The sequence below is a fragment of the Aplysia californica genome, unplaced genomic scaffold (genome assembly GCF_000002075.1).
Source record: "Aplysia californica isolate F4 #8 unplaced genomic scaffold, AplCal3.0 scaffold00509, whole genome shotgun sequence".
NCBI lineage: Eukaryota > Metazoa > Mollusca > Gastropoda > Aplysiida > Aplysiidae > Aplysia > Aplysia californica.
Window position 1 is genome coordinate 509346 of NW_004797779.1, and position 13983 is coordinate 523328.

The window sequence follows — 13983 nt, forward strand, 5'->3', positions numbered from 1 at the left end:
TTCTTTAGAATAACGTTTGCATCTCTTGGAGTAGGACTTCCAGATTTTGAAACAAAGATAATCTCCATTTTGCTTTCTTAGAATTACACAGTTCTTTCTGATATTTTTGGCCGTTTCAAGTTACTTAGATCATGAGTTCAGAAACCAAACTAATTTTCTATCTGCTCTATCAAAAATTGGAAGGTTATTTGGAGTCCCTATCAAGACATTCAAATAATAATTCATTCGACCAAAAAAACCCAAAATAAATTTTAAAAAACAAAAAACAACGCTCTTCCATGTTGTGAAACTCAAATCTTTAACTTCAAACTTCCCCAAACTAGAAACTGAGCAGAAAGAACTTTATATTTTTAAGGTAGCAATATGTCTTGTCAGTGATATAATATTCTTTTCGAGGTTGTAAGTCCGTACTTAAAGGGGATTTGTTCCTGGGATGAGGGATGTTTTACTTCTTTATCAGCGGCGGCCAAAAATGAGCGTACTAGAATTAACAATTCATCAATCAATAATGACATTGTTGCATATGTGGCCGAATGAAAGCCATTAATTTACCGTACCATAGGGATTGAGTAAAGTAAAGTAGGTGATTTTTAACTTCCATATAGACACACAATTTAGCTCATCCAGGAGGTGTGCTTAAACCTTTTCAGTCAGGGCCGACCCATACTAAGAGGGGCACAACGTCCCACCAAAAAACCCGGATGTCTAATTGATAAGGATCCTCCCCCCCTACTGAAATTGAACTCAGGTGTTCTGTGTGCGATGGGTAAGTGGTTGTACCGCTATGTGATGATGATGATGATGATGATGATGATGATGATGATGATGATGATGATGATGATGATGATGGTATCCACTAAAGACCAAACACGTGGGACGACGAAAACAAAAACGGAAAAAGACGACGTTGCATATTACCACCCTCTACTATTGGGCCAACCCCCACCCCCCCCCACACACACACAAAAAAAAAGAAAAAGAAAGGGGGAAAAAAAGCAAATTTTTGAAAAAGAAGAACGCGTATAACACGATTATGAATATGATTCACCCTGGAACCCTGGTTAAAGAGGTCAGTGTTTGGCCTATTGTCTTCCCTCCCGCGGCACACGCCGAGTACCCTGGTCGAGCGATGTCCCCCAGACCTGGGATTATCCCCCCTTACTGACATCTGCTGTGGCCGGTAGCCAGACTAGCCAACAATGGAGACGTGCGGCTACATGCAAAGATGACCCCGTTTCTCCCTTTCATTAAAATCTTGTTCCGTCTTCATGAAAATCATACACAGACAAAAAAAAATTGTTCCAAAATTGCCCGTGGCGACTGTGTCCAGTTCAGAGCTCGTTATTTTATTTCGTTCACCCGAAACTTCATAACCAGAGATGAAAACCCAGGCTCGAGTTCGGTCTGTGATTAAAACAGGGGCTTCATAAAAATTAGGAGTTTGGAGAGGGGAAAAAGTGGAATAACTTCATAAGAGCTCTCTAGCGGTCATTGTAAGAGGGTATCTGGCACAGTTGTAAGACAATGGGAGCTGACGCCCTCTCTTTGTGACAGTTCATCATTCTATAATGAAAGGCTGGGCTAGTCTGGCTGTGGACCAAATGCCCTTTCACGTTTTTTTCTACACGCTGACCTCTGTTCGTTAGGTCTCAGATGTCCATAACTAATTTCCAACGGGAATATTGTTCCTGTGTCCCAAGCTTTAGTCTAATATCAAACAACAATTTGAAAGCAAAACAAAGCGAAACAAAGCAAAACTGAATATTACCGAGAAAATGTTGAGAATAATAATAATAATAATAATAATAATAATAATAATAATAATGATAATGATAATGATAATGATAATGATAATAATAATAATAATAATAATAATAATAATAATAATAATAATAATAATAATAATAATAATAATAATAATAAGTAACAGCCATAATTTAAACAAAAGTGTTGAACTGAAGGAATATTTTTTTTCTTCTGTTGTGAAAATAAGCTTGGTCCTTTCTTCACACTTTCCATCTTTCTGTCTGCTTCTCATGTAGCCTGTCGGGTTAAGCTACGTCATTGGAAAATCAATGTTACTATTTACGTGGACATGGATTTGTGACACGTTTAATTATTTCTCGCCTAGGAATAACAAGCATTAACAATAGTAACGGTCTCACCATTATTTCGACTTCGACGATGTCGACGACCAATGATAATAGCATAGGTTAAAAAAATAAGTGGGGAAATTGTATCCTCACCAACTCCGCCATCCCCACCCCCCCTACACACATCCCTTGTTCCTCAATTGAACCGCTTCAAACAGGTAAAAAAAACCCCCACCAAAGTTAGCAAGATGACAACACCCTGACTTTATATCAACAAAGAGAACCTCGAACCTTTCGAGTAAAAAAGTAAGTACGTTATGCATTTGCAAGCGTGTATATCAAGCTTTTTTCTGTTTCCATTTGAAATGTTACTGGCAGCTGGTGTTTGTTGAGTTCTACTTTGTACTATTCACCACAGTTTACAGCTTTTTGGAGAGACCAAGCTTGCTACTTGTTTTTCGCCTCCGATGAGACAGGTTGAGCCTTTAAAAATACTAAGCCTATGCTTAAATTTTAAGACAATTGCAACACTAACCTACGAAACCAATAAAGGCAAGGAATAACAACAATAATTTAAACAATATGATAATAATGATAGTGTACAATAACGATGATGATGATGGTGATGACGATGATGATGATGATGATGATGATGATGATGATGATGATGATGATGATGATGATGATGATGATGATGATGATGATGATAAATGTAATAATAAATATAATGAAAAGGACAATAATAATCGTCGTAATCATTACTACTACTACTACTACTACTACTACTACTACTACTACTACTACTACTACTACTACTACTACTACTACTACTACTACTACTACTACTACTACTACTACTACTACTACTACTACTAACTAACTAACTAACTAACAACAACAACAAGAATAATAGCTATGATATAACAATAATATTTATATATAATAATAACTATACAGACGATAAAAGGTTAATATTGATAATATTCATCATTAATAATGATAAAAGAATAACATTGGATATAAATAAATAAATAAATAATAATAATAATAATAATAATAATAATAATAATAATAATAATAAAAGTAATAATAATAATAATAATGATATAATAATAATAATAATAATAATAATAATAATAATAATAATAATAATAATAATAATAATACATGTAATAATAACAATAACAACAATTTTAAAAAAATCTTACCATTACCACCACCACCACCACCATTATCACAACGACAACAGAAACAACGACAGCAACAACAACAGTTGCAGCAGCAGCAGCAACAACAACAACAACAACAGAAACAACAACAGCAACAACAACAACAACAACAACAACAACAACAACAGCGACAACAACAAAAGCAAGGATTACAACAACAACGACAGCACACCAATTATTCCAAGATCAAGTCATCGACATGGCGTGTCTGGAAATCAGGTCAACGCCATTTTGGTTAGTACAATAATATCCGCCCAAATGAATTCATCAGTAGCAGAGCAGTCGTCCTAAGAAAACATGCGATGATGGTACGTTTTTAATTAAAACTTGACAACACCAGAAGTGAGAACATTCGCACTCCATTGTCCTTCATTCAATGTCTGTCCCAGAGACTGCCGCCTGACAATTCTCATTATAACAGGAGTCCATTCGCACTTAACAGCAGAGAACAAAGCAGTTGAAGCCAGAGCAGATAGAATTCGATAGTTCACTGAGCCCAATTAATGCTTGGAGACTCGTTGTTAAGAAGAGCGAAGACCTCGTTATTTGTGTATTATATTTTTCAGTTGTTTTTTTAAATGATTTTTTTTTACATGAAATTTCGAAAGACAGACAAAACACTGCGAAATTAAGTAAATTCTTGTTTTTAATTATTTGTTCTGATGACTTGAAATGTGCCACACAACACTGCTTTTTGGTCTGCTGATCAGACATTAAAATGTGGCTGCCGCGTACCTAGATAGTTAAAGAAACATGAAAGGTTTTGTGACATGAAGGGTCATTTCCAAAAATCTAACTTAATTCTCGTTTCGCTTCGTATTACCAGCGGGGTCCTTTATCTTAACTGATCTGTAATATATAGTCACTATAAGTGCTTCGATTCATTTTTCGAAATAAAAATCAAACTTTCCTTCATTTTCATTCTGCTTTTTAAATTTATCATAATTATCTTATAATGCGTTTTGGTACAATTCTGTTCTCTTGATCGTGCTCATGAACTCTAGAACAAAACGTATCGTTATCAGCATGTGACGAATGAAACCAAAGAGTTTAAATAACAAGTGGGTCCACTCCTCTCTTTGAGCCAATTAAGAAAGTGTCCTCAGAATTCGGTGGCGCCCTCTTCGCAAATGCGCACCCTTTGCGAACAGAGTTACCCTACTTGTGTTAAAAAAATCAAAGTGAAACTAACAAGTTTTTGAATAAACAAGAATTCAAATTTTGGAAGAACGCTTTTTTTAAATGGTTACGCTGACAAAAAACCTCTTCCGGAGGAAGAGGTGACTGTTTTCTTCGTTCAATTTGACTTTAGAATGAAAGGCGAGAGGTCATTAAATAAAAAAATCCCCTAAAACTCCGCACTGAACGAACCCGAACTGCTGATGAACAGCAGTCGATCTGCGAACGCAAGGAGGTGCTATTCCTATTCTTCTTCTGGAGAAACGAAAGAGAGCTTCAAAACAAACTGCAGCGCCATCTGAAGCAAAGAGCGGACTTCCGGCGGACACTTTTTTGGCTGAGTGGACCATCTTGTTATGTGCTATCTTTGATGAAACCTGGTGGTCTTTACCTATGACACATTGTACCTTTGGAACATAATGGTCGGTACCTTCTGACTCAGCTCATGCCTATCGTTAAACACATGGTTTGGCTGACTTGATAATGTCCACCTTTTGTCCAAGTTAAAAGGGTCTGCCTTCACAGAGGGAATATTTTTGTTATTAACATGTTCTTTTAGACCCAGTCTGAAGTCATTGTGTGGCGTTGGTGGTCTAGTGATTAGGCTAGCGGACTCGTAATCGTGAGGTTGCAGGTTCGGGGGTTCGAGTCTCAGGTCCGATGTTGTGACCTTGGAAAAGGCACTTTGCACTAGTTTTTCTCACTTTATCCAGGTGGGAATGTGTACTCAACCATGGATAACGAATGATTTTGCCAGTATGTTAGTGTTCTCGCGCCTATAAAATGGCAGCCTACACTGTTTGCTTCCCTATCAGGTTTGCTGGGGTAATTGCATTGATTGCAAAGTGCACAGAGCTTGCTGCTGAGCGGGAATTTATCTTTTATTGTGTATATTATTTTTATCACGCAAACCCGACGATGGAAAAAAAATTCTTTACGATAAAAAGAAAAGCTTTCCAAATAGATTTTACTGTAAAGCATCTTATTGGCCCAAGGATGACTTTTGTTAGTCTTTCGAGAACTTCTACTACAGCTTCTTCACTTTGTATTGTAAAGTGCTCAGAACTTGTGTACTTTAATTGGGGTTGAGCTGTAGGTAGATGGCATATATCATTATGATGATGATTATCATTATGATGATGATTATCATTATTATTATTATTATTATTATTATTATTATTATTATTATCATCATCATCATTATTATTATTATTATTATTATTATTATTATTATTATTATTATTATTATTATTATTATTATTATTATTATTATTATTATTATTATTATTATTATTATTATTATTATTACGAGGGACGTCCTGAAAGTAAGTAGATCTACCGTTTTAAAAAATTATAAAAGAAATAATTTTCCAATCAAAACCATTTACTTTTTAATACCTCATAGATATGACTACTTCTCCACGTAGTTACCAGAACTGTTGAGGCATTTGTCGTATCGTGGGACGAGCTTCTGAATGCCCTCATCGTAAAAAGCTGGTGCCTGCGATGTCAGCCAATCTCCAGTCTCTCCTGTGAGATCAGCGTCTGAGTGGAAGTCCTGCCTTACCAAAAACTTGTTCAAATGCAGGAACACATGAAAGTCACTCGGAGCCAGGTCTAGGATGTGCGATGGATACTTCAACTGTTCCCATCCGAAGGAGGCGATCAGGTTTTGGGTCTGTGCAGACTTGGGAGGAGTTGCTTTGTCGTGAAGCAAAACAACGACGTCGCTAAGCATTCCGCGTCATTTGTTTGGAATCACTGTTAATTATTATTATCATCATCATCATCATCATCATCATCATCATCATCACTATTATTTAAAGTGCGAACAGACATACTCATTGATTTGAAGGAACAGGAGACAATCATTGTTCAGTTATCCCCCCTACCCTACCCCCCTCTCTCTCTCCCCTCTCTGTCTCTCTGTCTGTCTGTCTGTCTGTCTCTGTCTCTCTCTCAAGTTTTAAATATCTTGTTCTATTATTTTATCATTCTTTCTGCCCTGTTTGCGGAGGCTCCATTGGCAGGATTGGTGTCCTGCTTGCCATTGTGGCGTTGATCCTAGTTCCAATCCACAACAGATCATTTTTCATGTCTTCTCAACAGCTGAAGTCGCCCGTGTCGCTGATGGCCTCTAAAATTGGAGGTATCGTCTTTTGAATTACCCCACAATGTCAAAAACACATAACACCTCCTATCCTTTCCTGTCTGGTATTTTTTCTTCTCCTTCTTTCTATCTTTTCCCCCTTTTCTTTCTTCGTACATGTTTCTGCCTGTTTTAGCTTCTTTCTTTCACCTCACCCACCAATTTTATATGTTTCAAATTCTTTCTTTTTTTCCTTCTTTCTGCAATACTTTGTTTTTTATCCTTATTTTTTCCACGTTCGTTCTCTCTTTCTCAATGTCTTTCAGGGCGTGTCTACTCCGTGAAGTCCACACTAAAAAGGCCACTCCTGACTCTCCATGCGTAGAATATTGATATCGGATAGCAGCCAGTTGGGCTACTATTATAAACGTCCGCATGAAGCTTTATATTCACCATGCTTTGACTTCTGAAGCCAATCCTATGTTAGCCTACTTTTTCTCCCCCTTTATCTAATCTTGCGAGAAGCCCAAGGTTCTTTAGTTGTTATTTGGTTCCTTTTTATTCTGTTCTGGCGTGACTCTTTAAGTTCCGACGTTTCATGGTCGAACCGTCACACCTTACTGACTCTGAGGGCATTATCTATATGGCAGAATATGAAAGGTAAGCCTCAAAGACTGCTTGTACAGGGAGATTAGCTCGCGGACGCAGGAAAAAAAATCCGCCACACTACACCCCGCTTCGTGTATTAATGGTTTCCTACAAAGAGTTAGACGAGAATTCCTGAAAATAAAGGCATGACTCAAGACGTGGTCAAACCAATGGGGGACATAGGCGCCAAACATCGCTACTGAATATAACGATATGGCGTGGTGGCGAATTTCTTTTTCTTCTGCTTGTTTTTAGTTGGTGCAGATATTAAATTTTAGAATCCGATCCTATAAAAGAAAGATTCAGGTGAGATGCTGTCAGAAAGGTGGCTTTTATATCTAAAGATTCCTTTATATCAGCAATGTCATTTCAGGGGTATTTTGTGATGCACAGAAAACCGACATGTCCCATTTAACAAATATAAGGGGAAAGCGGGATTCGCAAATTCATCTCAGAGAAGAAATCAGGTAGATCTGCAGAGAAGCGATTCAGTGGGTCTCTTGGGAAGATATATTATTGTAAAAGCAAATTAAAAATAGGTGCGGCACGTGGCAAATTGAAACACTGAGGTCGTGGGTTCAAACATAGAAAACAAGCCTTTAATCCTTCATAGTTTGATGAGAAGTGCAAATTTGACAACAGTGATTAAATTTGTTTTTCTATTTGTGTATGTAGACTAAATTAGTCATAAGCTGAACTCCGCAGGTAAAGAAAACAGATATCTTGATTTTTTTCCCCTCTTAGAACAGTATATATTATATATACATGTATATGTATGTGTGTGTGCTCGTGTGTGTGTGTGTGTGTGTGTGTGTGTGTGTGTGTGTGTGTGTGTGTGTGTGTGTGTGTGTGTGTGTGTGTTTCGGAACGTCTGTCAAGTCTGTGGGCTAGGGCTGGGCAATGAGTCGCTTTAGCAAAATCCGGATACTATGTTAGTGCACCTCTTAGGCAAATAAAATGATATGAATCGCTTCGGCAAATTGGTGAGAACCACTTCGACAAACGGGTTAGCAGCACTAAATCAACAAATGGGTGCACCCACTCCGGCAAACGGGGCAGGAAAGAGAGTTGAGTCTGAATTCGGATAATGTTTCATTGAGAATTATCCGTTTATCCTTGTAGATTATCCGGATTTTGCCCACCTCTACTCTGGGCAAACAAGTACAAAATATAACAAACAAAAATAATGAATCAACATAGTCTGTCTCAACATTGACCAATACACGAAAATTCCTCCGAAATCTTTGGCCTCGGGTCCATTCGTGGAGAAACGGTGTCCATCAAAACCGCCTGTGGTGTGAAGGTTTCGAGATAAGTAGGCGTAGCCGGCATCATAAGCCTTGAGCGACACGTAAACGACGCAATAATGAAGCAGCTCACGGCCTTTTCTGTTCAGACCGGCCCTGGAGAAGTGGTCACTAATGATGTCCGGACAGGGACCAACGTGGACACTGTCCCTTGCCTCTCCGCCTCGTTAGCTTTCGGTGCCCCTCGGCAGTGTCCGCTCATTTCCGGCCTGTTGTATCGCATCACTGGAGCTCAACACAACACGGAGATTTTACCCACTTAGATTAAATTGGACTCTATTAAGCCTTGAGGAAAATTTCTTATGGGTTCCCTATTATTGTGAAACTTCTTCACACCAATTGCCAGTAGAGGATTCGTTATGGCTTTTCAAAAATTATGGTAGACAATCCCAAAGACATGTTTGGTCTGTGTTAAAGAGGTTAACATTGTTGTTTTTTAGCGTTGAAATTAAATGTTGAAATAAAAATTAAATGAGTGCGAGGTCCCCCCCCCCCCACAAAAAAACAAACAAACAACCAACCACAAAAAACCCACAACCAACAACAACATCACGCATACACACAGACAAACACACACACGCACAGAGGCACAGAGACATTGGGAAATTAAGAGAATTGTCAACGTTGTTCAACGATTCTTAAATCTTTTAGTTTTAGTAGAGGTTTTACTGCGCTCGTAACTGCATTAGGTCATATGTGCGCCAGAAGATTAGAGGTGTTGCAAGAGAGATACAAACATTAAAAAGAAGAAGGGGAGATAAGGACGATAGATGTTTGATATGAAAGAAGAAGTAAACCGCACTAGAGCACCCGCGAACTACCCATTCTGTTGACAACAACGATAGTCAACCAAAAAAAGAGAGGACTACATAAATCAACTGCTTTTAAGAAACATAACGGCGTGTAACAATGTTCGTATGTATAAACCACCAAAAGCTGTCTCCCAAAGAGACAGTCTTCACCCCAAAATCTCTATTTCTTTCCCCCCCTGATCGTTCTCACTTTTTCACGTTTGTCACGACAGCTCACACAAAAGCAGCTAAAACCTCCCGAGCCACTCCTAAAGATTCACACCATTTGATCAATTTCTCTCTCAACAGAAGAGCTCCTACTTCTCGAACATGGCGGGCGGAAGAGGCAGTTACCATGACGACCCCCCGCTGGGAACTGGTACATTTTGAATGATTGAGAACAGTGTGACTAGATTCCGACACACCCTTTCTCTTTCTCTCTCACCGTCCTGCACGAAAAGTTGTTTTAGCGTTTTACCTCGTTCAACTTCTCACTGCTGTATAGTCGTATAACTAAACGTCTCACAAAACTGCTCCAACCCGCTTCTAGTTTCAACTTGTTTATTCCTTACACTTAATCGTAGTTAAGCAGTTTCACTTCTTAAAAGAAATAAAGATTTTGCGAGTGAATTATTGAGACTAACAGTATAAGCAATTTTGTGTGATCAAGACGAAAAAACCCCAACCCCGAACAAACGAACTTCGTCGATCAACAAGTCAGTTCTGTCTCTACCATGGTGCTTGGTTAAACAAAAACACACGGAAATAGCAAAGTAATACAGTTTTGCAGCCAAGTGATCTCATGTTGATCTTGCACTCTTCTCCCAAGGGCCCAGTCTCGATGGAAGAGAGTGGTCACGGCATTTGACTGAGGAGAAAACTTAACAGAGCGCTGTCGATTGTCTTTTAGACACACCGAAGGACAAGGGACAATCAGCAGTACATAAACGATAAACAAAATAAATAACATGGAATAATGATATAAGGAAGCATTGCTCTTTTAATTTTAATCAATGTTTCCATTTCACTTTTCCCGCTGTCTGGTTGACCGTGGGAGCATTGTTGCATGATCTGCAACCGGCTTCTTCCTCTCCTCTCGGTTCTCAGCTTTCTGTAGTAAGATGTGTTCCAGTCACGGTTATTTCACTCATTGATGTGGTCTTCCCATCATTTCCTCTGTCTGCCTCTTCGCATCTCTCCTTGTGCGGTTCTCTGTAGGATAGTCTTAGCCAGTCCAGATGATTACGTCATGTGCGCGTAACATTTCTTCTTTTCACTGAAGTCAGGAAATACGACCCGACGGTTTGTCTAATTCTGGTTCTCATGACCTCACTCGTTATATTAATATAATGTTATGATCTCTATACATGATACCGAGAAATTTGTGGAAACACCTTTTCCCGAGTGTCTGTATGCTTCCTTTGATACCTCCTGTTAATGTTATGGTCCATGTTTCGTATTATGGTTTAAGAATACTATAGCTGGGTACCCGTTCGACGAGCGGACTCAAAGAATCGATCGCCAAGTCATTGTGGAACCAGTACGCACTGATTGTGAACAGAAGCCTCACTTCTTTACAACGGCGTCTTAGAAGACGGACTTTCCCAATATTAGATGTAAATGAAACTAAAGAAAAACTGAAAATTAAACAACAGTGACTTCCGACTCCTTTATAACTGTGCACTCTTTAAATGATTCTGAACCACTGTTATATATTTTTCAAATTCGAAAGTTAAGTGGTTCAGAAGTTTTAGGCGACCACAGAGACGAACTTTCACAAAATTGATATAATAAAATTATTATATAGATGAATATGAGCATGGCCAAGGAACACACCAGTCTAATCTTGGAGCTGATGGCTATAATAATTCTTGTCGTTCCAAATTTCTTTTGGTTTGATCACTGGAGATGTGCTCTGGGTTATTCGGGGATGTACTTCGGAAAAGGATATAACATATTATACAGCACCGATGCTCCGTCGTCCTATTGTTAGTGGTTGTCATTCTCCTGATCATTTCTTTATAGAAGACTTCGAACTCGATTAAATAAAAACACAGCTTGAGAAACATTTTTCTGCTAACCATATCTGGCACCACCCCCCTCTCTTTCTCACTCACGCACACACACACACACACACACACACACGTACGTACACACTCACACACACACACACACACACACTTTGTCAAAAAATAATAAGACGAAGAAATTGGCTGTGCTATTTCCTACACATATTCGCTATCACAGTAACTAAAGGACATTCTATAAACTGCAGGATATATCCCACCGATTTAGTCGTTATAGGAAAATGGATTCACATCTAAAACTGGATAATCACAAAACGAACAGACCAGATGCTCGCGAAAATGACCAGTCATACAACATGCGGCGGCGATATTTCAGACCAACTCACAACGTCGTCACAGTTAATGTCACTGAGCATGTATAAACCTGCCTGCCTGCATGTCGTATTCCAGTTATCGTTGTACGTTTTATTGCCTCCTCATTGTCCAAGTGGTTGTTTAATATGCATGGCCTACTTTATGGCTCGAAGCCGCGCTCATAACCGTTCTTATTACAATGAAGTAAGTCTATCTTCGCGGTTTGTTCGCTTTGTTAGGAGCCAGGAGTTGAGGAGCAGCTGGTAGCAAACTTGGCCAGAACGCACAGGTAAAAAAAAGGTGGTTTGGGGGGGGGGGGGTCTCGTGGTCTAGAAGCACGGTGTTCGCCTCTTATTCAATAGGTCCCGGGTTTGAAACCTGACAGCAACGGGAAATTTACTTCTCTAAATTTTTCTCCTTTTTACTTTTCATGAACCAGTAACCTTTCCATTTCTATCTTTTTCTACACTTCTACTGGCGGTGAAAAAACCCCCCATCATCATCATCATCATTGCCTTTCTCACCCTGCATCAGAATATAGGCCAAGGACAAACACCTTCCACCCTTCTCTATCCTGGGCTAGCCTCTTGATGTTATTCCATGTCTTCCCACTTTTCTGTACATCGATTTCTGTGATTCTTCTCCAGGTTCCACGCGGTCTTCCCGTTGAACTCTTACCCTGTGGAGTCTAATCCAAAACTTTCTTTGTTATGTAGCTGCCTGACTTCCTGAGAGTATGTCCAATCCGTCACCACCGCCTTCTTCCTACCTCATCTCTGACTGGGATCTGTCTTGTTTTCCTTGACACTTCCACATTGGTGACCCTGTCTGTCCATCTGATCCTAAGTAACTTTCTTAGACACCTGTTCATAATATCTCTAAGGTCAGTTCAAATTTTTTGTGTCCTCCCTAAAGTATTCTTCCCTTCCAGAGTGGTGCTCTAAAGGGTAAGCAAGCTCCTTCCTTGAAACGTGTAATAAGATAAGATAATAATAATAATAATAATAATAATAATAATAATAATAATAGATAGATAGTCTTTGTATAGCCCAAATCCCCGCTCAACTGCAAGCTCTATGCGCTGCACAATCTATACTGTTACCCCAGCATACCTGAGAGCATTCTGACACAACCTCAACTTCCTTGGAAGCATACAGTACAAGCGGCCATTTAATTTATAGGCCCTAAAACAATAAGATAATATAAGATAAGATAAAATAAGATAAGGTAAGACACGTCAAGATAAGGTAAGATAAGATAAGATAAGATCGGTTAATGCTTTAATGTTCCTGTGGGAAATTTTTATTAGCTGTACTGGAATGGTAAAAATACAAACAAGCCTATATATGTTACAGTAAGAACGCGTACCTAGTGAATACGCGTAATCACTGAATATTTTAGTGAATACACGTAATCCCCGTTTCACTCGGGGGTTTCACGTAATCACTGACATTTCTAGTGATTACGCGAAATCCCTAAAATTAGACCTATCATTTTACGTGTTTTTACTACTGAGCATTCAGTAAATTCACGTAATAGCCCCGCCATTGTACAGGGATTACGCGTTTTCACTGAAATATTCAGAGATTACGCGTATTAACTAGATCGATCTACGTGTTCTTACTGTAACAGATATGCCAGCTGGCAAACAAGGAGACAACGTTTGTGTGCCAGTTCCACTTATTGATCAAGGGAGAGGCGATCCTAGAAATATCCTGCTTGGGGTCATAATTGACAGACAAGAAGATAGCCGTAAAAGCTGGTTTGTATTCCAGAAATCAGTTCGATCTGTGCCCTGAGCGTCTTCTGAACACTGACGACATAAACACAGAACAAATAGTTTCAGTTTCACTGCGTTCGGCGGTGATTTTTCAATCCTCTCCAGTTGGACAAGGCTTCACAAGATGCAACTGTACTGGTGTCAAAAAGTGTAGTTCGAGTGTAAATGCCGTAAAGCTACTCTTCAGTGAAACTCACACTGTCATAGCAGCTTCAATTGTCGTAACAAGTGACGACGTCGATGGATTTTAGTCTTAAGTATTTAACTCAAAACTGAAACAACAACAACAGCAACAACAACAACAACAACAACAACAACAACAACAACAACAACAACAACAACAACAACAACAACAACAGCAACAACAACAACAGTGGTGTCTGCCATTTAAAAAAATTAAATGCTTTGTTTTTAGATTGTGGAGCAGGTGTGTGTATGTGTGTGTGTATGTGTGTGTGTGTGTGTGTGTGTGTGTGTGTGTGTGTT

The 13983-nt window shown here is 38.9% G+C and overlaps 1 protein-coding gene across 1 annotated transcript; it reads right to left on the minus strand.

The window, feature by feature from the left end:
• Positions 1–5912: 5912 nt before the first annotated feature.
• On the minus strand, positions 5913–6239 carry LOC101861682 (histone-lysine N-methyltransferase SETMAR-like). The gene has a single exon (XM_005106065.1). It carries the CDS (start codon positions 6237–6239, stop codon positions 5913–5915), a length of 327 nt encoding a protein of 108 aa, XP_005106122.1.
• Positions 6240–13983: the final 7744 nt, after the last annotated feature.

Coding starts and splice junctions, on each gene's coding strand:
- LOC101861682 (XM_005106065.1), bottom strand. CDS start 6,239: ATGCTTAGCGACGTCGTTGTTTTGCTTCACGACAAAGCAACTCCTCCC.